The sequence below is a fragment of the Perissodus microlepis genome, chromosome 16, assembly GCF_051167445.1.
Source record: "Perissodus microlepis isolate ML-2025 ecotype Zambia chromosome 16, ASM5116744v1, whole genome shotgun sequence".
In the NCBI taxonomy this organism is placed as follows: domain Eukaryota; kingdom Metazoa; phylum Chordata; class Actinopteri; order Cichliformes; family Cichlidae; genus Perissodus; species Perissodus microlepis.
Window position 1 is genome coordinate 12,252,179 of NC_140476.1, and position 23,789 is coordinate 12,275,967.

A 23,789-nucleotide genomic window follows, 5' to 3' on the forward strand; every position below is an offset into this window, starting at 1 on the left:
AACTATGTCATTTAGTTCATTTTATCCAAACATTTATAAATTTGATGAAGACATTCAAAACTGTCAGAGTAACCTGAATTGCTCTTGTCTCTCATGGCATTGCCTTTTGCTCCTCGCTCTGCTAAAAGACCAGTGGGATCGGCGCTGTAACGCTGTCCATTACTGTCCTCACCTCCGCCTTGCAAGAGGAAAGGAAGCAAGAGAGAGTTTTAAAGTATGCTATTATGAAAACCTTATGTCAAGATCCATATATATTTTCTAATAAACTCCGAGGCAGAGCTATAACTGTAGCCAAGTAACTTTAATTTGGGTGATTTAGGGATGACATCTTTATTTTTCATGGGCTGACCGTACAGTACATGGATTCCGATTAGTGCTCGAACGCAGCCATTACCAATATGTTACACTCATCTCTTTCACTTCTTACTTCTCCAATGAAGTGACGTTATAGACACGCTTGCATTGTTAAACTCACTTTACCTACCCAAACAAATATTGGCAGCAAGCATAAAGGGAAAACGTAGAAAAGAATAACTTGAGTCACAATGTCAACAAATAATTCAGGACATTTTCTCTGTTCCGATCTCACCTATCTTGTCTACTGTGACATGACATTTTTGTCACTGTGTCACTGGCTATGGCGTCACCTTGTGGTACATTCAGGCTCAGTGACTAAAAATAAAATGAGGGCTGATTTTGTTTCGCGAATCCTCTCTTTACATATTATAATCAAACCAGATTTTAAAATAAATAAACTGTACCAAAGAATTCTTAGGATATGTCATTAAGTTTCAGTTTATTCATGTAGAGTTTGGTAATGTTTACAAAAACACAAAACATTATGATATTGTTGATATTTGTTCACAATTTACTGGTATGAGCAACCCAAAGTATTTTTCAGAGTCCCTCAATTGAATTTAATCCCATGACCGCTGCTTTTGAATGTCATTCTACTTTACCTTGCACTGTGGTGAGAGTTGAGCCAGCCTCAAGGGTGCTTGACCTTGGGGATGCCTGTTTTCTCAGAGTGCCATTACAGCGGGGGTCATCCTGGCTACCACGGCCAAATCCACCAACTATTTTTCCTCCTGAGGCAAGTTCCTGTGGAGCGAGGCAACTTCCAGAAACAGGGGGACCAGAGATCACTCTCGGCACGGCAGCCAGCATATCCTCCATGCTGAAACTGGGATCCTGACAGCCAAATTGGTTCTGAGTAGAAGTAAATGAGAGAAAGGGTTCAGTTAGGATAGTACAGGAATGTGAGACTGAATTCAAAGAAAATCAGTTTACTAAGACAGATATACGATGAGAGATTAATGGCAAATTGTGTTTAAAATCTAAAATCTAATGTCGAAGTCAATGAACTTTAAGTTCATTACCTTCAAGGGGAAACCGTTTCTATTCCAATCTTTTGTCTACAAACTAGTTTGATTTTCTGGTGTGGTACAAGTACAAAAGCACAAAAAACAATATAAAAATTACAACAAAAAAAGTAAGGCAAAGACTATTGTAAAAGTGACAATTGAAGTACTTTGTACTATTATCCATCTGCAATATTAAAATGTGACAGGCAGGGGAGACAAACAGCAGTGCCAAACAATGATATGGCAGCATGACTGCCAAGTACAATTAAAAGGATTTTAATTAAAAGGCTCCATGCAGCAAGTCTTTAAGTAGCCATATCAGAAATGTCATGCTGTGTGCATTTGTGTCTACACTAATAACAAAAAAGGGCTTTTATGAACCTCAGCAAGTGCTTTACTCGGTTTATCTTTTCTCCCCCATATTTTCAGCAAGTTTTATTTTTTTAAATTTTTTATTAACTTATTGTTTTATTGACTTTTCCTCAGGTTATGTCTGAGTGGTCTGTGTTCTTACGGCAACAGTATAATGGAATTTATTTCCCTTAAAGTGGACCTCCGGCTATTTACCTTATTTAATACTAAAAAAATTGTTATAATAGTGGATGAAACATGGCTAAATTACCAGATAATGAGGTCTGCATATGATTAATAAACATTTTGAAAAATTTGGGATGATGTGTAAAATGTAAATTAAAAACAGAATGCAATGATCTGCATATCTCATGAACATACACTTTATTCAGAACCAAACCTGCATCAAATATTTAAACTGGGAAAATGTATCATTTTAAGAAAAATAAGTACAGGACGATGTTTACAGGATCCCCTCGCTGTAAATATCTGGGAACAGAAAATATAAGTTGCTGAACTTTTGGGGGAGGCATGCTGTCCCATTCTTTTTATCTCTCTCTCTCATATTCATATAAACTACAGCTGTTCAACAGTCCTAGGTCTTCTTTGTGTTCGTATTTTTTGTTTCACCACACGCCAAATGTTTTTAGCTGGTGAAAGCTCTGAACTACATACAGAACTGCATGCATACAAGCTGTTCTCTTTGTCCAAAGGATGTGGGTTCCGTGTTTTCCAAAAGAATTTCAAATATTGATTTGCGTTCTGCCTTGTTTCAGTCCACCTTAAAAAAAGCTTTGATGTGGCTTCTTATTTGCATGATAGAGCTTTTACCTGCATTTCTGAATAGCACAGCAAACTGTGTACACAGTCGTGAAAGTGTTTCTGAGCCATGGATGGATTTCTATGAGTCTGACCTATTTTTAATTTGCAGTGCATTAAGGGCACAAAGATCACAAGCATGATCCAATATCGATTTTCACTCTTGTCCCATGTGCACATGTCCACGTCCAAGAGATTTCTCAAGATCCTTTTTATCCTTTTAATGATCTTACATACTGTAGATGAAGAATAATTCACCGTCTTTAACATTGTTCCTTGAAGAACATTATTATGAAATTGTTCCACAATTTTTAGATGCACTTTTTTCCCCCAGATTGATGAACCTGTGTCCACCTTTACTTCTAAGAAACTCTGCCCCCCGAGATACTCTATTTATACATAATCATGTTATTGACCTGTAGTCAGTTAATTTAATTTGTTGCAAAATGGTCCTCCAACTGTTTCTTTTTAATATTGCTCACTTTTCCAGCTTTTTATTCCCCTATCTAAACTTTTTTGAGATGTTATTAATACTTTTCATAAAATAGCAAAAAGCCTTTTCTGTATCCTTCTGTAAATGAAATATGGTTTATGAGATTAGTAAATTATTGCAACTTTTTTCATTTACATTTTATAAAGTGTCCCAACTTTTTCAGAATTGGGTTTGTATCTAAGATACAAATGGCTTCATACTCTAAATGCCCAGTTTCCAACAATTTCTTTTCTCTTTTGGGTCTATATGGTGTCACACAGAGACAGGTACATACTGATGGAGAGATCCATAATACGCTCATCACAGGCACACATCTCACCCAGTGAACCTTTTGTTTACCATACCAAAATCAGTAGAAATCTGTCTTAAAAGATCAGTGTCCTTAAAGCGGGAGAAGCTAGATTCCTTTTTTCAGACAGACGGTGAATTGAGGAGTTTTATCAAAGTACATTGTAGGAGAAAATTATTTTGAACTATGGAAAATAATTTAGTGAAGTCCACAAATACAAATCTAAAGCAGGAAATGAGCATACTTCCTTACAAGCTTACTAAGTTATTCCAATAAAGTTTTTACTGAGTGCCCAGTTACTGGTGACATCTGGCTCTTGTCGCACAGTCATGTAAATCTTTTCTTTTTTCCTTTTTTTTTTTTTGTTAACTTAGAGATCGGAGCAATGCAATTATTAGCAAATAGGAGCTTTAAACAAAACTGTGCCTACTGCTATATTTTGTCCAAACCTTTGTTTGAAATCTCAGGAACTTCAAAGGGCAGAATTGAGGGCCATTCTCATTTTCTGTATGCAACAGCATCGTTCTTTTTTCCTGGTATATTACATGTGGAGTCTTCCCCAGTTTCTCATCTAGTGCTCTACATTATAAGCCAGAAGCAATTAGTTGAGGCCTTAGAGCTCATGCTGTTTTCTCATTACAGTGTAACTGCAGGTATATCTACTAAATTTCCCTCTTTCAATCCTCATTTATACCTATCACTCATCAAAAAAAAAAAAAAAAAAATCAATCACTAACCTTAACACAAATATAAAACTGTGGAGTTTCTTTAAATCATATTCAAACACATGCACAGCTGTATTACTTTGTACCCTGAAGATGAACAGAGACTTAATCCAGTGTGAAGTAAAGTGCCCCGTTCACCTTTTTATCAAAGCACAAGCTTTTGGCTAGGCTAAACGTCTTCATCCCTTTAAGCCAAATAGTTTTCAATCTTAGCATGCATTTTCATAATGACATTTCGGAGTATGGTGGCAATGTCTGTTTAAGCAAGTGCAGAACAAATTTCTTCCAGTTATGAGTCACAATAATAGAGTGAAATATGGCTGTATAAGTAAGTGTTTTAATAATCAAGTTCATTAGAATAATCAACCTATTTGAAATTAAATTATTATGAAGTTATTTGCATTCAAACTAAAAAGAAAGGCCCAGTAGTGGAAGAAAAGTATAGGCAATAGTAGGGAACAGCAGGGGGATTGTAAATATATATACACATCAGGCAAATACATAATCATTCACTCTCTGAAATGCACTAAAACAGGTTTGAGACATGTCTCTCATTGGCATTCAGTGGGTATTTTTATTCTGACATAAACACAGGGGGATTTTGGAATACAAAATGTTTGAATTCTGGCTGTGTGACTGGTGCTGTGATGGATTTAAGTCCAAAGAGAGACCATGAACATTTGAACAGTCCAAGAACTGAGAAGATCTAGCTGTAAACTCCAATTCAGAAGAAGGCAATTACAACAGTTTCACAAAGGAGAAAGACGAAGGAAAACAGAAAGAGAATTGGACAGCAAGAGACAGATGGGAGTGAATGCGAGAAAGCTGTGTGAGTGCAGTTTTAAGGCCTCAATCTTTTGTTCTTGAACAGAATAATCTTGCATTACACTGAGAAAACCATTCCCATATCACTTTAGAATGCATCTAAATGAATTGAGTACTTTTGCTATATTGTCCAATTTTTCATCTTTCAACCAGCCACACTCCTACTATGCTTAGAAAGAACTGGTAATAAGAGATGGTAATCCAGAGACCATGTCAAATTAAAAGACAGGAAACAAATTTAATGAAAAAAGTAAAAAAAAAAAACACACACAAATTAAAACTTAAGTTCATTAAAGAAGTAATAACAAAAATAATGAAAAAGGGTTGGGCCACCAGTCTTCCTTACAGTGTTAATGAAGGGATTTACTTGGAAAACACAAACTGGCTTACCTAGGTTATTCCAAGAGGTTTCAAGCTTTATGACTTTACAGTTTATCATTTAATAGATTTAATCTTGTTTACAATGTTAATAAATTATTTACAAATATTCCAGCTAAATATTTTTGTAGGAAAATCTGTGGACATCAACAACAGTACAGTGAACTGAAAACTACACTAAAATATTGGGTTAGATGTCTAGAATGTAGAAAACCATTGTGACTAATGGCAGTTGGCACCTCCTATTACCACTGTTACTTCTAGCTTAAAATTCTGATAAAAACAGAGCAACAAGAACAAATTAATTGTTGAGTGAGTACATCAAAAACAGTTAAGATCAATAGCCCATCCATCTTGACAATGACTACATTAGAAGGGCTAATGCAATCACATGTTCAACCAGCTGGCTAACCAGATCTGTCATCTTTTTAAAGCTCTATTTAGATATTTTACATAGACAAGAGCAAGTCATTTAAGAACTCTATTTGCTCTTATCACCACTGCCAGCTGGGTATACACAGAAGAAACTTAGTTGAACATTTTATTAGGGATGGGTATCGAAAACCGGTTCTTGTTGAGAACCGGTTCCCACTGTTTCAATTCCTTGGAATTGTTTGCCATTTTTGCAAACGATTCCCTTATCGATTCCAGTCGCCACGAATGACGTCACCACGTTGCGGAGCGTCATTTACCTGGCAGGAAACATGGCGGCTCAAACGCTCAAAAGTTTGGTTATACTTTACGAGAACGGATGACAACAGGGCAACTTGCAATACTTGCAAAGTAGATATTTCATTTAAGGGAGGAAACACTACGAATATGCAAAAGCATTTGCTCACAAAACACGCGATGACCTGAAATGAATGTCGTAATTTTAATTCCGCTCCGGACTCGTGAATCTCAACCCAGCAGCAGCGGTAACGTTTGCACGTCCTCTCCCGTTAATGCGGCAGGTAAATAATCAACTAACAGCATTATGTTAGCGCGATCTGCCTTATTACAAAACCTGCCATTACTGTGCATTTAGGTGACAATGATGAGAGAGACAGAGTCTGGCTGGCTCAGATGCTGGCAGTTCTCGCTGCAGTTTACCGGTAGCGTCTCCTTTCAGGCCAGGATAGACGAATGTCACCGAGCAGTGACTAAGTTTGTGGTCAAAGGCTTGCACCCATTTGCCACAGCAGATGCCCCGATTTTCGGTAAGTGAATGTGTTTAATTGTAGGCAGGGACATTACTGGATATTCTTGTGTAATTGCTACAGAATAATTTATGTTATACTTTGTTATTGCTACAGAAGAATATTTATTTTATTATTTTACATTTACTATTTTTTTTTCCTGGGGACCCTGTGACACCCCATGGAAGAGCCATAGGCTGTGGATCTCTTAAGATCTCACTGTTGGGTTTGTAAGGCCATGTTACTCCTAAATTTCTATCTTGTTCAAAGAGAAGATATAAAACAAAATTCTAAGCTAATCGACCTTAGTGTTCTCCTTTTTTTAAAAAAAAAGAATCGATAAGAGAATCGATAAAGAATCGAATCGTTAAACAGAATCGAAACTGGAATCGGAATCGTGAAAATCTTATCAATACCCATCCCTACATTTTATGCACGCTTGATATTGTGAAGGGGTGTGAACCTACACCATAATCCATAGCCTTTTCTTAAGCCTATTGCACCATTGTGGTTCTGCCAGGGCCACTACAAAACCTAAAACTAATTATTAAGTGAAATCAACGCAGAACAAAGTCTGAAACAGGAGACAAACCGTGAGTTGTTGGCTGGCAAACTTGTGATTTACTTCACCACCACCACCCTTCTAGCCTCCAAATGTGGACTTAATCTCTCTTGTCACAGCACAGATGCCAGTGGCATCTGCCAGAATAGCAGTATTTGACATGCTAAGATGAAAACATGCTGTTAAGTCTAAGCTATTTTTAAAAATTCCTCCAAGTTTAAACAATCTATTTCTACCGCAAAACACATTATGCAGTCACATTGCATAATGATCCACCTTAATAACACAATGTAAGTGTATCTTCAGTATTTCTTCCACATATTGAACATTGTATTAGGGGGCTTGAAATAAAATACCTTGTTGGAGTCCATCCTTGTGCGGGGAGTGTATGCCAGTGGGGGAATGTTGAAGGAGTGGGGCACCAAGTACTCCTCAGCATCCATCAGGTCATCTAGTTCCTCCTCATCCAAGAGGCTCTGGAAGAACTTGCTGTCACTGGGGCTGGGCAGCTTCATGCGATCATCACCCTGAGTAAAGTTTGATTCAGTTCAATTCAGTTTTATTTATATAATGCTAAATCACAACAATGGCCTCAAGGCATTTTATATTGTAAGATACAAAGTCTACAATAAAACTGAGAAAATCCCAACAATCAAAAAAAAACAACCCAAAACCCACTATTGGCAACAGTGGGATGGAAAAACTCCCTTTTAACAGGAAGAAACCTCCGGCAGAACCAAGCTCAGGGAGGGGCGGCCATCTGCTGTCAGCAGTTGGAAGTGAGGGGAGGGAGAAAAACATTTATTGACGATAAAGCACCAAGTTAAGTCAGAGACTGTGGTTTGGGGCCTTGTCATTAGCTCTCAGGTTGGGCAGATCCATCTGATACTTTTGAGAAAGGATATGCAGAGAAACAAGAAAGGGAGGGTGGGGCACAGAAACCACAACAAATGTGTATGGGGTGGAAGTAGACATTAATAGATATATTATTGGACGGAGAGTGTTTGGAGTGAGGTCCAGCTTGTTATTCTGATAACATATTAGCTATTATTTTTAACACTTTTATAGCCTCTGCAGCTTGTATTTCACTGAAGTTAATTTGAAAATATCAGAATAACAAGTGTGATAATGTCAGATTTGTTTCATGACTGTTTTACTTGTGTTACTTAGAGAAACCTTTTTTGAATGAGCACTTATTTTAACACAACATAAGCAAAGTCCATGTTTTTTTTCTTTTACAAAGAAATGGGAAACAGAAAAACTCTCTATATGAAAAACTGACACAGTAACCAAAGACACACTATAAAGATAACATACATATTCCAATACCATCAATTTACCTACCTGGATGACCAGATATCTTTGGGGATCTCGAGCCATTCGAGTGAACTCAGCAGCCAGCTCCTTGAACTTGGGTCGACTGTCTGCATCAATCATCCAGCCTGAAAGGCATTTCTTTATTATATATTTAACAATATGATGTTCCAAATAAAAATAACAAATGTGTGTGTGGGGTGGAGATGCCATCTATACATCTTATTGATGTGTATAACTTTCCCAGTCAACATTCAATTTGAAGCTTCATCTATCCCCATCAGGATCCTGTTTTTTGTTCCTGTGTAAATTTACTGTTACCCCCATTTAACTATTAGGAACAATGTGTTGAGAAGGTGTCAGTGGAGATTTGGCAGTGCAGTTGAGTGGTCTTCCTACTTTGGTGTCAAGGGTAATGCCTCCATAGACTGAGGCTTTGGATTAAAGGCTACATAATAATACACAATAATTAGACTTTGATATCATCTTTCAAGCATTATTTTTTGACATGCAACTATCTCTACAGAGTGAATAATTCATTGTGAACAGGTATTTATACGTAAAGTGATAAATTGAAATTATTCTGAACTTGAACTTATTTCCTGACTGGTCGATATGGTAGGTTAAATCTATCATGATGGTGGTTTCAATTGCACTCAAAGCAGCTCTGTATTACACCATTATGCTGTTAAGTGGTGGTGATAGTAGAGTCTGGTGTGTTTGCTCGTGTATTGATGGGGTATATGTGGTGGATTATCCCTGGGCCAACTGTGGTGGGAAGGTCTGGGTAACAAAAAACTGTAGCTAACCTGTGAAAGCTTGACATCAGTCACATGACATGAAAACAGGCCATATTCCCCTACTTCTTAAGATTTTTGAAGATTTCATTTTTAAACCATTTTCCAGAATGCATTGTTTCATAATGATTAATTAGATGAGTTTAAATAAAGTTCTCTTCTTTATTCAAATTTAAATATAAATACTGTTTCATCGCTAGAATGGCCATATGGAGCTATGTGCTCTTCTGCCAGTTTCCATGTGAACATGATGATATAATGCCAAAGCAATCATGTGGTCTGGCCTTGGGTACAGGCTGACTAGGTATCCAGGGAAATGGTTAAATGTGGCTTTAGATGTGAATACATAAATACATACACAAGCCATTTCAAATGTAAAATTGATTATCTTTTGTCTTGGTGCATAGCGTCTATTATTATTGCCAGTAAAGCAGAGGATAGTGAAATTAGTTAAAGCTTCAGAAGTACACTGAGCACATGAGCCTGTTCAGCATGTGCAGTGTTGCAGAAAGAAGTCAGATAATAGGGAGGTGATAGTAACCTCTCCCTGCCGTGTCTGTGTCCACTTGCCAGATTGGCGCAGGTTGAGGGTGACCGTAAAAGCCAAGGTGACAGAAACGGCCAGAGGCTGAACCTTGGAGAGCAGTAGAGAAGGCTGAAGTGGTGCTGGCACCCAGTCTTTGTCCTGTCAGCAGTGGCCAGAGGGTATAGTGCCACCTGTGACCCCAGTGCCTGACCACTAAGGCCAACCTGTTCATGCTTTGCAGTCCTCTAAAATTTTATACAAGTATGATCAATTAAAAGAAAACAGGTGGGCTAAACTGTAGAACCGCAATCTACCGATTACCAAATGTTTTCTAAACATGTTTTCTATTCAAAACTAGCTAGCATGTTTCCTCATCGCTCTCAGTTTAACATGGTAGAAGCAGTAATTATTAATTCTGATCTATTTGATTTGTTGCATTTGATTTTAGTTTATTAAAGAGAGTTTCTGTTCTTCTGGTTACTTTGAGATTTTACTTACATTTGACCATGACCATGTAAACATCAATGGTGCAGATGGGTGGTTGAGGAAGACGCTCTCCCTTCTCTAACAGATCTGGGATATCTCTTGTAGAAATCCCATCATATGGCTTCCCTCCAAAGGTCATCAGCTCCCAAATGGTTACACCTGAAAGATGTAGGAGTAGTGATATATGAGCACAGAGGCAGACAGATTAAGTAAGGAGAGATAAAAAGATAATTACAAAAACAAGAACAAGTAGAAAGTAGAAAGCCCAAATTCACTAAGTAAGTGGAAATAGGAAAACAAAAATAAATATTCCTTTTCTTTTAGAGTAAGGAAACACAAGTGCACTTTGAAATCTTTTTCATTTAATGAAACAGACATTTGAAAAAGAGATGTCTTAAGAAAACAGCAAGTCTCAAGCAAATTACATAAATAAATGACAGGAAAACATAGGCGTGACTCTGCTTTTAACCACCTTGCTACAGTGTCGCATTGTAAGCTATGGGTAAGATCTTTGTCAGCCAGAGGTATGCAGAAATGACAAGGGTTTAGACCTCTGGCTTGGATAAAAGCAACACCTTGTGCAAAGACTCATGATGTGACCAATAACAGTTTTATGCTTCCTTGTGCAAACTACACTCAAATGTCCCCAAATTATTCCCTTATTCGCCGCAATTTTTACAGATTGCAAAACCCACCAATCAGCCAGGTCTGGTCTGTTCTAATTAGCCACCAAGGAAAAAAAATCAACCATTCAAATGGTTCTTGATTCTTGTGAAACTAAAAAGATGAGTTAAAATAATGTTCAGGATTTTATTAATCACAATTTACTTCACGTTACACTACACGTATATGAGTTCAAAGTAAAGTGTCCATCCACTGTCTATTCACTGTCTCTTGGCTGCTCTTAGTGTTTTAAATGGACAGGGAAGAGTCGGAGCCAAGCTCTCAGTAGGAGCGTGATCTCACCCTCTTTCCTCTCCTGCTCCTTCTGTCCTCTCCCTCACAGCCTTGTACCTTCAATAGTTTTCTCCCACTACATGTATTTTGATGTAACTGTCTGTAAATAATGAATAAAACCAAGAATATGAAGATGGCCTTGAACACATTCTACCTCATGCACCCTTTTTCTATTCCCCTCTTTATTTCTTGTCACACACACAAGTCTTATTTTCTTTTTTTCTTTGTCTGCAAATTCCTGCTAGACTGTCAGCGGTTGAGCAACCAAACTAGGCACACAGGTACACTTTAAAGGGCCCCGAATGCTCTTAGTGACATCTGATATTACGATGTCATCATGTTACCTAACAATCACCCACCACTGGCTAAAATAACCATTTGCAGTATTTATGTACCTAAAGCACCATACTAAAATATTCTATTGCTTAATTTCGGGACCATAACATGTAATTTATATCTACAAAAGTTGAATTACACATGTGATACATTATGCTGCCATATGCTGCCTAGCAACTGACATTGTTGTTTCTAGTATATTGATGGCAACATGACAATAAAGTAGTAAGAAACAATAAAACTTTTTGCAAAACAGGTGATAAGAATCTGTGCTTTATTAAAATTGTGGCCATTTTTTTTAATTTCAGCTTTTCTATTTACATTTCATTGGATGAAGGTCAACCAGTGCCTTTGTTATCAATAAAATTATATAGAAAACTGTCATTGTTATATTCAAAGGACACTTACCATAACTCCAAACATCACTCTGATGAGTAAACTTCCTGTAATGAATACACTCAAGGGCCATCCATTTGATGGGCATCTGTTAATAAAAGCAGAGATGTTAGTACACTTATACTTAAGGAAAACTCTAATTTTCCAAGTGTTTTTATACTAAATATCAGCTAGTTGGGTGTTGACAGTGTATAATGGACCATTTTGGCAAAGATACATCAACGACACTGGCGATATGCAGCTTAACACTATAATTAGATATGAAATTCTATTTATTACAGTGATGGAAACTGAGCGGAGGGGCTATGGAAGATCAGAATTTGTCTTTCACTCAGCTGAGGGGAAAATACTACAGTGATCGTCACTGATATAAACCATGTTGGAGACACTGGAAAGAGAGGAAGAGAGAGGGATGAAAAAGACTTTCTTGAGTAAAGAGGTTTTGAAAACAAAATACAAAAGCGGCAAAGGATAAACAAAGATTAGAAGAGGTCAGAACTCCGTGTAAGTACAGCCTCAAGGATATATTTGTTTACTATGTTTACAGGGTTTTGAAATCCCCAAAGGTAAATAACACGGTCCAGTAGAGCAGAATAGCATTTCACTCCAGTGAAACTGTCCTTTGTGATGGGCTAAGTTCTTCTTGTAGAATATGAAACCCTCATTAGTGTTAATGTGTATTGCTGTCTTTTACAAAATGTCAGCCGTAAGGTTCAAAATGGTTATTTATTAATATTGTATCTCCTAAACCAACACTTTATTCAACAAATAACTGAGGTAGATGGGCCCTTATTACAAGTTCAAGTGATCATACCAGACCAATTGCAAAAGTAACAAAAAGCACTAACACGATGGTTACTGCAGCCTCTACACACTCCAACATTCAAACTGCATTTTTCATTTAAATGTTAAGGAAAGAATTATAAAGCAGACTTTATATTAAAACATTTTTGGCATATTTTAAATGTCTGGTTCAAATGCAAATGAAATTGAGATTTTTAAATGAAAGCTTTTGCATTATTCTCGTTCACTTTCCTGACAGTCAGAAGAGAAGAGACAGTCAGTCTATACAGAGCAAAAGCCAGCAGCAGATTAGTTTAGCTTAAATGCCTGATCTGGGTCTTTTTGAAGATAACACAATCCGGCAATCAGCACCTCAAAAACTCACTACATAGTAGCTATTTGAGCTTAAAAAAACCAAAACAAAGCAAAGTTTCGGATCCCTTTTAAAATGACTCTCCTTCCTAGCTGTCACCATCTCAAGTAACATTATCTTCACTTCACCTGCCTCTCCTCTCCTCTGCTAAGAGTGTGCCTGCTTTACTCTGCTCTGTGTGTGACACATATAGGGGAACAGATGAAGAGCACAAAAGACACCAGGAAAATGTGAAACAAAGAGCAAAGGAGAGGAACAAACAAACAGTGGAGACTTCAGACCAAAGAAAAAAAAAATAGCCCATATAAACAACACAAGTCTTCAACTTCATACATTCAAATGTTGCTAATGTTAGATCAACCTTATTCACAATCACAAGCTCTGATAACTTCAGCCCATTCAGCTATGAAAACATAGTTATTAATTTATGTTTTTTGAGGCTATAATTTCGTACACTGCACTTCCAAGGTGAACATGTTCAGCGGTGGCATTGATGGCTTGTTTTGCTTGCGAAACAGTCTTCTACGATTTAAAAACTCATTGTTCTCTCTAGAGCAAAAGAAGGCTTCCCAGCCAGGAAATTGTTTAATGCTTGCTTTCCATGGCTTAATTTTTCTAAGTGTGGCAGTGATCATCAACTCAGATTCCCAGAAGGAAATTAAATGTCTATTTACCTCCCAAAATTAACCAAATTTCATTATTTGACAATGTTTCTAAAGGAGGTGTCACGATTTACCTTTCCTCCATCAGCATTATATTCCTTTTCATTGACATCCAACAGGCGAGCCAGCCCAAAGTCAGTGATCTTGATGTGGTTGGGAGATTTGACCAGAACATTTCGGGCTGCCAAATCCCTGTGGACGAGCCTACGCTCCTCTAGATACATCATTCCCTGCAACACAACAGATGCACATAAAGACAATATTTACCTCCAAGTTCATTTGCATACAACATACATGATACTGCTGTCTATAAATCAAATGCATGCAAGTTAACATCACCATATGTTGTCATCATTATCACTATCAAGTCAACGTTAGAATTTTTCTAATTATTTATATCAGCATCATTAAAACCACTTTGATATTTTTAGATTTATAATTCCCATCAATCAACAACTAGACTGTAGAAAAGCCCCCGTAACTGCCAAATGCTTGGCAATGCAATCAAAGGCAGTATCCATAAGCATGTTTTCAATTAAAACAGGACTCATAGGAGCAAGAATGTTGGAGTAAAACACTTCCATCTGTATATTTACTTAACAATTAGGAAACCAACCCTGTGCTCTGTCTTTACAACTGATATGCTTTAGAAAAAAACACAACAAAACAAACCCTCAAAACATTTTACTGTTGCAGATTTACTTGTCAAGGTTAATATTTAAAATCCCAATTTTAATGTCACTGGGATGTTTTCCCCATTTTTTTCAGCAAAAAGTACAAGTGCTTAATAAAAACAAAACAAAAAAACAATTACAAGAAAACAAAAAACATCATTGCCGTGTGTACAGAGGCACGTGTGCACAAACATGTGCACCGGTAAAGAGGATATCAGAATTTGCATCATTACAAAAGCAGAAAGGCAACCTCAGCGTGAAGCAAAATGCCAGCCATGTCCTAAAGCTACAATATAATATCTCCGTAAAGCTGTGTAAAGGCTTTTCACTTTCTACACCTTGTGCTGCACATCTTGAGCCTACACTGCCTATTGTGCATCACTGCTAGAGTGGACTTGAAGAGACAGAAAAATAGGGGAAAACTATTTCAAATTGGACAAGCAATAATGTAACCCACTTTGTTTGAAGTGGTGAGAAGACAGAGAAAACGAGGCCTTATTTGAAACCATAACAAATTGGATTTAGCTGGAATGGGCTGGAATGAAATGAGAAGTAGGAGCAGGAGGAGAGTAGAGGGATGGGAATAGGTGGGGTTGAGCTACACCAGTCTAAGAGGTGAGATAACATTCATACAGTTGTAAGGCTATGATCACACTGCCTCGTTTGGCTTAATCTCAGGAGAGAACAGGTGCTTTTAGCATACCTGCACATTTACATACAAACCCATATGCACCTGTAGTCATGAATATGACATAATACTGCTTTCATAAGACGCTGACATAATAAATCATTCTCATGAGCAGATAATTCTATTACATGTCCATCCAGCTATTCACTGCAGCGCAGTACAGGCACAAGTTCAATAACTGCATATGCGGGACTATATCACCATGCACCTACATCTGCCCTTAAAATTAAGGGCAGGAGGTGAAGTTATTTCACTTCGTGAAAAGTATAATGATTTGTGCCAGTAAAAAAAAAATCACATAAATTGCTGTGGAGACTGAGATTCATAACTGTTGTAGGTAGCACCTCAATGAAGTAATCAAACATATCATACATAAACATACTATTACAGTACAACAGTGTGCATTCTTTGTTTTGGCTATTATATCAGAATGAATCAATATCTCTCAGATTTGCATGGTCAGATTGTACAAATGAGTGCTTATTTATGAGCGTTAGCGTTAATGACTTTTACTACTGGCTCTAAGCTCAACAAGCACTTGTAAGGCAAATTTAAGCTCTGCTCTTACAGCCAGTGCTGCCAGTTTGGCAATATGTTAGGAGATTAATGTGCCCAATCGCTGAGACTGTGACTAATGGAAACTATACAACTCGAGCAATGTACTTGTATTTAAACTTTTTTCTTGTAAAACATACGGCATGACTAATGTGCAGGTTTTTGCTATTTACATGAGCAATCTAATGATGTCTGATTCCACTCTGTGCCAGAGCTAAAAAAAAAAAATCACAGTAACAATCAGGATCCATGAGCTGATATGTTATGATGTACCATATGCCCAAAGGCAGAATTTACATTAAAAGCAGAAACGCTGATATACACTAAGGGGATGATTATTAAATTTCAAACATGCCAATGTGTGATTTTCAGTGTCTATGAAAGTGTCTATTTTTTTCCCCACAGTGTTGTGCCAACTTTTGCAAGCATACCTTGCCCAAAATGCTGCAGAAGGGGTAGAATTGAAAATGGACAAAGGCCAAGCTGGTCATTGCCCATGGCTCATCGAGTCTGTGTGTATGTCAATGTATACACTGCCAGGTTTCTGACAGATTCTTATTTGTACATAAATCGCACCCAGTAATCTCCTCAATTTTCGAGACAATTAAGCAGCGGAGAGAGAATGGATGGTTTGGCAACCCGTGAATTTTAATTTGCCAGCACGATGAGATTGAGAGGGGGAGGTGATGGTGTGTGCGCAGAGTGGGAAGTGGCTGCAGACGTGCGTAAGGAACAAACTTTTTTTTCTTTTTCTACTCGGTTGCTCTCATTTACTGGCCTCCCATGTGGACATGATGAGAACAACTCACTGCCAGAGGTTTTGTAATTGCAGCAAACCTGGATGAGACAGCCAGGCTGCTGCCAGTAGTGGAAGCTGTATTTCAGGTAAGCTTGCCACCAGAGAAAATCCACAGGGTTCAGACAGACTCTGTTATGATCGCACCTCCAGACGAGAGGTGCTTTCCAATCAGTAGGGATAAGACCTATGCCCTAAACCTTGCACACTGAGATTTTACATGGCAAAGCAAGCCAGGGAGAAAAATCTCTAGAATACCTAGAAGCGGAACAGTCTTCGAATGCCCCCATCAGAATTTTAGGAAATATAAGTATAACAACAACAACAACAACAAAACCCATTCATACCATGTAACTCTCACGTTAAACAGGTTTTATTTACATATAATAAAATAGTGTCACTGTAATCTACACTAACTCAGCCATCCTTATTAAACTTTCTGATGGGAAGAATGTTTGTTTAAAAAAAGCTGCAAAGAAGATCTCATTTATAGAAGTGAAGGTGAAAAGGACATAAGTAGATACTACAGGTATACAATCTATACAGGTGCTAAACCATCCTCATGGCAGTGAAGAAAATCGCTACTCTCTCGGAAAATATTCTGATATCCTGCCATGGTTATTTGGGCCTATTTCAGAGAGGCCTGCAAACAAAACCCAAGTGGAAGGCATTGTCCTTAGATGTGTTTTGTGAAGACAGATTTGGCAGCAAGTGGCAAAGGGCTGGAGATTAAATCAATAGGAGGAGAGCGAAGAGAGGTGGTGCCCATTTTTCACTGACTGGCACTTCCCACTGTTGTTTATTCTGGCAAGATACACACACACACACACACACACAGACACAGATGCATGCAGAGAAAGCTGTCGACCCACATAGCCACCACACGCGCACACACAGAGAAATCTATAATCAAGTGATTCATCCTGAATAATGTTATTCATGAGGAAACACTTCTAATGAGACTGAACATCCAACAGAGGCTCTATAAACCTCTTGTGTGTTCGCTTTCTTCAGTGAGTGTATGTGTATGTGTGCCTGAGGTTATTCTCATGCTGTGCTTATGTAGGAGTGATGTTTCTCACTGTGGATTTATGCTCATAAAGATTCAGGAAGAATTTATAGATTGCACACGGTGACACATAATTAAAGCTGTATTCATAGTGTTACAATTTCCTACATGAACGGTGAACTTTAATTTCATTAAACAAATACAGTAACAGCATTTTTGTGAGGTGTGAGAGGAAAATAATATAGGAATACAATATCTTTCAGTTAAAACAACTCCGCACTTAAGACACAAACTAGTATTGACGATACCGTCACCAAGCATCAACAAATCAATTCTACCTTGGACTGCATTGTTCCCTTTCTGGCTAATTCTCTGTGTTATTTCTGCTTCCTTTGGTTTCTGTAGGCTAATATGTTTAAGTGGATACCCATTTGACCAAGAGCAGTCGTGAAAGCTTGAAAGAGAAAGCAACTAAACCTCTTTAGAAATGAAAGAAACCTAGTTGCCTGATAGCAGGATACAAGATGGAAGTTGGGACTGCATACACTGAGAAGCACAACTATGTGGCTGGGATAGTGTGCAGGAACATCTTTGCCGCATACAGAGTAGAAGTCCCCAAGTCCCGATGGGAGACTAAAGGTTGTTGAGAACAACAAGGATAAGGTTCCAGACAGACAAGCAGATGCTGGCTAACCAACCTGATATAGTGGATGCTGATAATGAGTAGAAGAGTTGTGATTTGTAGTTGTTGATAGCAACATCAGGAAGAAGGAGCATGAGAAAATATAGAAACAGTGAAAGATACAAAGTCCAAAGTGGTACCACTGGTAATAGCAGCATTAGGAGTTGTAACCCCCCAAACTCAAACAGTAGCTCCAGCAGACTCCAAATAAAATCAGATGTCATCAGATGCTGCGCAGATCCCCCAAACCGCCAGGCCTCTGAGAGGACCCAAGCCACCTGCTCACAAGCCTTCAAAGGGAAATGGTCCAGTCTGCCAATGTGACTCACAGCAGGAAGTAGTCAGTGCCCTGTCAGCCTTTGACAGTGTGTAATTCAGTCCACAGTTTGTTAGGTTGTTGTTTGCACACATCTTGCATTCAAGGGATCATCTCTGATCGCCCACAAAACCTAGACATGGCCCAGCTGTTCATTCCTGGGAGCGTCTGCAGCTTCTTTTTTGGAATGGGAGGTAATGTTGGAGCACCAGCATAAACTTATACACAAAAATTCCCTCTTTGCGAGAGAGTTCACTCTTTAGTAAATTCAAAGACCATTGCACAAAGCTACTTGGTGCTTCTTGGTCAGTATGGATGTTCCCTTTCTAGTCGTCCATAATTCCCCCATGCAATGCATATAACCCCTCACACTGGATAAGCTGGCATAGTAGCATCGCATCAGCATTGCATACCATATGATCAGTCCAGGGCTCGCAAAATCGCTAGCCCGACGTCCCGGGGCTAGCGATTTTTCCAGTCGGGCTACCAAAATCTATCTCTGCCCTGCCCGTCGGGCTATCGTAGGAAGGAAAAATATATGTCAATGCTTTTGCATTCTTTCGGAAATGTAGCTGGGTAATTATGTCATTGGCATCGGTGAGCCACTGTCAATATGTGACATATTGAAATCGCGTTTGAATTTGCGCTTGTTTTTTGCTTTCACTTTGCGAACTGTGTATAGAGAGCGACAGTACTGATTGGTGAGTGACGATAATTTGCGCACCAATTCCTCTGACATCGTCTTATCAATCGTTAGCTTACTATGCAAACATGACAAGTGAAATCTCCCGCAGCAAGCTTAAACATGTGAGAGGTTGATCACGCAGAGAATCGCTGAGCGTTATGTGAGTGTGTGTAAAAGCAGCAGGATATATATTTTAGTTCTGCTGAGTCAAGTAAAACAGGTCAGGGTGAAGAAGTGACAGCCAAAGAAAAGCTTACCACAAAACGGAAAAGTTATGACAAATCAGACTATAAGGCAAAAAGAAAGTGCAGCTTTATGGTTTCATGGACAAAAGAATTTCTGTGGCTGCAATATGACGAGCTAAATAACCAGGGCTGCACATAAGTGGTCCGCAGGTGCGCATTCGCTGTCAAAATAAAAAATGCGCACAAGATAAGAAGTTGCAACGCGTGTTTGTGTACATAAGATTTTCTGGAGGAGGACAGACATTTGTTTAGAACTCTTAAAGATGTCGAAGAAGCTCCTTTAAGCAATTACTTTGGTGTCCCCCCACCTCCAAAGAAATGTCAGAAGGAGTCCGAACCACAAAAGAAGCGCGTATTCTCGGAAAAGTGGTTGCAGGAGGTGAGCTGGCTTCAAACAAATGATGAACGCACAGAGATGTGGTGTGGAATGTGCCGTGAAAATCCCACTCTAGCGGACAAAAACAGTGCCTTTTTTATGGACGCAAACGCGCGTTGCAACTTCTTATCTGGTGCGCGTCTTTTATTTTGACAGCGAATGCGCACATGCGGACCACTTATGTGCACCCGTGTAAATAACATAATGTTCTGCCGGGTGTGTTGTTGGTTTTCCCTCGATTTCTGAGTCGACAAGCGCCTTTTTAAGAAAGGCCCCCATTAGAACCCATGAAAAATGCAAGAAATGCATTATTGCTCAGTCTGCAATATCTTTCCCAGAACAAACACCAATTGCAAATAACATACTAAAAATAAACCTGAAAATCAGTTTAAAACAGCGTACTATATTGCAAAGAGTGAACTACCACTGGCAAAATTTAGCAGTCTTTGCAAACTTCAAAAAGCAAATGGCCTCGATCTTGGTTCCACTTGCCTCTTACCCGTGACTTCAGTGGAAATTTCAAATTCAGGATCTGACACAGACTGATTCATGTCCTACACAGTTCTTACAAGTTCATAGAAATTTCTGTTCAATTAGAACCAAGTATCTGAGTTGATGATTGTAATTTTTATACAATGTTGTAATTTGTTTTTCAACAATTTTTTGATTAATGTTTTGTTTCCTTTACAATATTATACTTTAATGTATAATATTGTAAAGGAAACAAAACAGGAAACAAAACATCAATCAAAAAATTGCTCTCTTTTTTATTCGGGCTACTTAAATTTATTTTGGGCTACCAAAAACTGAAGAGTCCCTGCCCAAAGGGCTACCAGGGATTTTGAAATTTTGCGAGCCCTGCAGTCCTTGTCCATTCATGTCGACTGCCTTATTCCAGTAGCACACTTCTCATCACCTGATTTGTATGGCTTATGTTCTGTATCTCTCGCTCATGTTTTCAGTTAGGCTTGAGCAGTATATTGTGCTTGGTATTTGTTAGTAGCTCAGGAATTTAGATTCTATAGAAAATAATACCAACAGGTATATCAATCAAAGTGAAATGCACATTTTCTGTGATGTCGGTGTTGAAATACTGTGCATTTCCTTTTGAGTGCATAACATCAGACCCTGTAGAAAAGTGTGATTACAATGAATGATAGTAATTTTATAATACTGAATAGTGAGCAGCAAGAGAGCATGACTCATCTGTGCTATTTTTCTCTTTTATTATTCTGCCTCTTTTGCTCATTTTAACAGGGATGCCAGTATCTCTGGAGGGCACAGGATGTTTAGTGACTGTCTGTTTTGTGTTATCATATTGAGAATAATGGTGCAGTTTTATTGGAGACCGGTGACATCAGTACAGAGATCTGCTTAATGCGGTACATGTTTAATGTATGGTTTAGGTATAAAAAGACCCCGGTGGGCTCGGGAGAAGGTGAATCACTGTTTAAGGAATGAGGTGAAACAAATCGGACGAATGTGGAGGAGAAACTGAGACAAAGGTGGGGGGGAATGATAACACAATAATGATGAAAGCGGTAGGCTTTCATTTCATTTTGAGCTCCCATGTCGGAATGAATTTAGAAAATGACATTAGTGGGCAGCTTGAATATGAACAATTTGTCTGTGCTCAGAATGAGTTAGCACTTTGCAAAAGGAAACCTTGTTCATATACATTTATTCTCTCTGATGAACCCTTAATGCAGATGCACTACCATACCTACAACCTAGACAAGGGGGGTTCTCTTTTATGTGAAAACAGACAAATGTGCACCTGCACAAAACCACTCTCATAAGTACAAGTGCATCTGAGCAATATGCAATCATCTCTTTAATTAAAGATCAGCTAGTAAAACACTAAAAGTTGGGAATTAAAGGTATTGAAGAGAAGGATAAGTGATACTGACAATGTATTTTTTTTAAAAACTATGTCACCGTACAAACAATTATCCCCCACTGGTAAAAGTTCTTTTTGTTTTGAACTGTGTGCTGGGATGAATGCATAATGCCTATACCTTGTACTTTCATGTTTACTTCACTCTCTAGACAAATTATCTGTGATCTCAGAGACAAAAACCGGAATATTGTGACATAAGTAATTTTCCATAGTTTCGTTTGACCCACAACAATTCCAAAAATATGAAAAGTAGTACTTTTCCTGCATTTTGAGTGCATCTCACAGTGATGTATTCCAAACTCTTTGCATACTCTTATGCAAATATGATGTGCCTTTAAAAAGAGATAACATTTGGCTTGCATTTCAGCATGTGTTGTGTGTAGAATTATAACACATACACACATTAGTACGCCCAGACAATCCTCAATTGTGCGTAAAGCATTCACGGATGCCTCAGAGCAAAGAGCTGGCCTGAATCTTTTTGTAGAATTAAGTCTTTTGTGTCTCGCTAATGCTACTCTGTCAGGTTCAGCATTAATAAAAGGGGTTAGAGAAGCAATAAATGCCAGCTGAAGTCAAGTCAAGGGTTTTACTCACCAAGTGACCTATCATTTCTATTTTCTGACCTGTGCTCTGGCAGAAGCAGAGATGGAACACTAATAATAAATGATAAAAGATAAGTTTGTACACGTATAAAACTCAGTCCTTACAATCCCCAACAATTGCAATACTGGCAAAACTGTTTTGTTGTTTTGAATTACAACAACCAGCAATAAATATTTACAACTAAGCATTTGATTTATGGGGCTATTTTGGATAGTTATTTTTTTTCTGGGAGGAAATGTAAATTAATAGTATAAAACCGCTAATTCTCAGGTAATTGCTGGATGAATTGTAATTTGAACTATTTTAAATTATTTTAAAAAGTAGAACTGGTGAAATTCAGATTAGTTGAATGAGTTTTAAAGAGCAAATCAGGGCTGAATACATTTGCAGGTAAATTGGACTAATATGGGAAATTCCCTGATAGTATGCAACTTAATCAGAGTAGTGCTTACAATATGGAAAACTATTGTACACTGGATAAATAGCATAATTGTTGTTGCTATTTTGTGAAAGCCACAGGCATCTGACAGATACACACACTGTGTCCTTTTGCAAGAGACCAGTCTTACTCCTGACTTGTCACATTTGGAGACTTGGGCAGGCATCACGTTTAAACATTAGAAACTCATTAGTGTTATTTCTCAGTCTGTTAAATTTTTGAACCAAATCAGAATCTTTTCCTAATCCCTAATCCTAACCAAAGTTTTTGGCTTAATCTAGCCAAACATTGAGTAAAATGAAAGCAGGGCTTTGCTACCCATTAAAAGCTGAAAACACTGTTCAGCTTTAAAAAAGTGACAAAGTCCTGCTTGATAAACCCAGTAATGTAAAGTTTGTCCTTATCATTGGATACAGTGGGCACATCAAAGTACAAAATACCTTGTATCATTGTCTGATATCCAGTGTCTTTTCTGTCTAACACAATGGGAATGAGAAGAAGTTGACTGATTTGAGATTCAAGACCCACCAATGCGGATGATATTTGTGAATGCCAGCTTTAAAATTCAAAGTCCACTATAGGAAACACATGAAGTATATAGAAATCTTATTGGAAATATTAAATATTTGTGATGTTTATGGGAGCTTCAGATATCGGGTTCACTAAAAGATTCAGCAGAATGAGTTGGCCAGTATGAGCATGGAATCTCTGATAGCATGTAATTCGTAATTACATGTGCATGCACCTTTTTATCTATACTTACATTAACCTCCTAGGACCTGGCGTCCACATATGTGGACATCACATTTTGGGTTATTTAGACCAAAATACTCAATTTTGCTCTACAAGGGCCTGATATCCACTTACGAGGACATTATACTCCTGCTGTTCTATCAAAATTGTAAACAAATATCCTCATATGTGGCTCTTATTTTTCATAAAAACAAAAATAAGGTAAAAAAAAATCTGGCTATTCTTTATTTTTACATTCATCGGGCCCCAATATGCTCAAATATCAAAGAGAAATTAAAAATGCATGCCGTGGAAGAGTTCGGGTCTTAGGAGGTTAAAGAGGGTGACTGTTAAAGATCAGGCAGCATGGATAATCTTCTGATCTTACAATCAATAACATCATAACTCAATAACATGAGTAACCTAAGCTGATACATACCTATGAAACTGTGCTTTATCTAATCACAGTGGA

General features: G+C 38.0%; 1 protein-coding gene across 3 annotated transcripts in view; it reads right to left on the reverse strand.

Annotated features, from left to right (window-relative positions):
• erbb4b (erb-b2 receptor tyrosine kinase 4b) overlaps positions 1–23,789 on the reverse strand; it is a 305,024-nt gene that overhangs the window by 8,992 nt on the left and 272,243 nt on the right. For all 3 annotated transcript variants that reach the window (XM_084907994.1, XM_084907997.1, XM_084907993.1), the window contains exons 21-27: positions 13,689–13,844; positions 11,809–11,884; positions 10,120–10,266; positions 8,329–8,426; positions 7,341–7,511; positions 960–1,209; positions 74–178 (exon numbers count right to left, since the gene is read on the reverse strand). In XM_084907994.1, the coding sequence (XP_084764120.1) occupies positions 74–178; positions 960–1,209; positions 7,341–7,511; positions 8,329–8,426; positions 10,120–10,266; positions 11,809–11,884; positions 13,689–13,844 (1,003 nt within the window). The remainder of the gene's footprint in view (positions 1–73; positions 179–959; positions 1,210–7,340; positions 7,512–8,328; positions 8,427–10,119; positions 10,267–11,808; positions 11,885–13,688; positions 13,845–23,789) is intronic.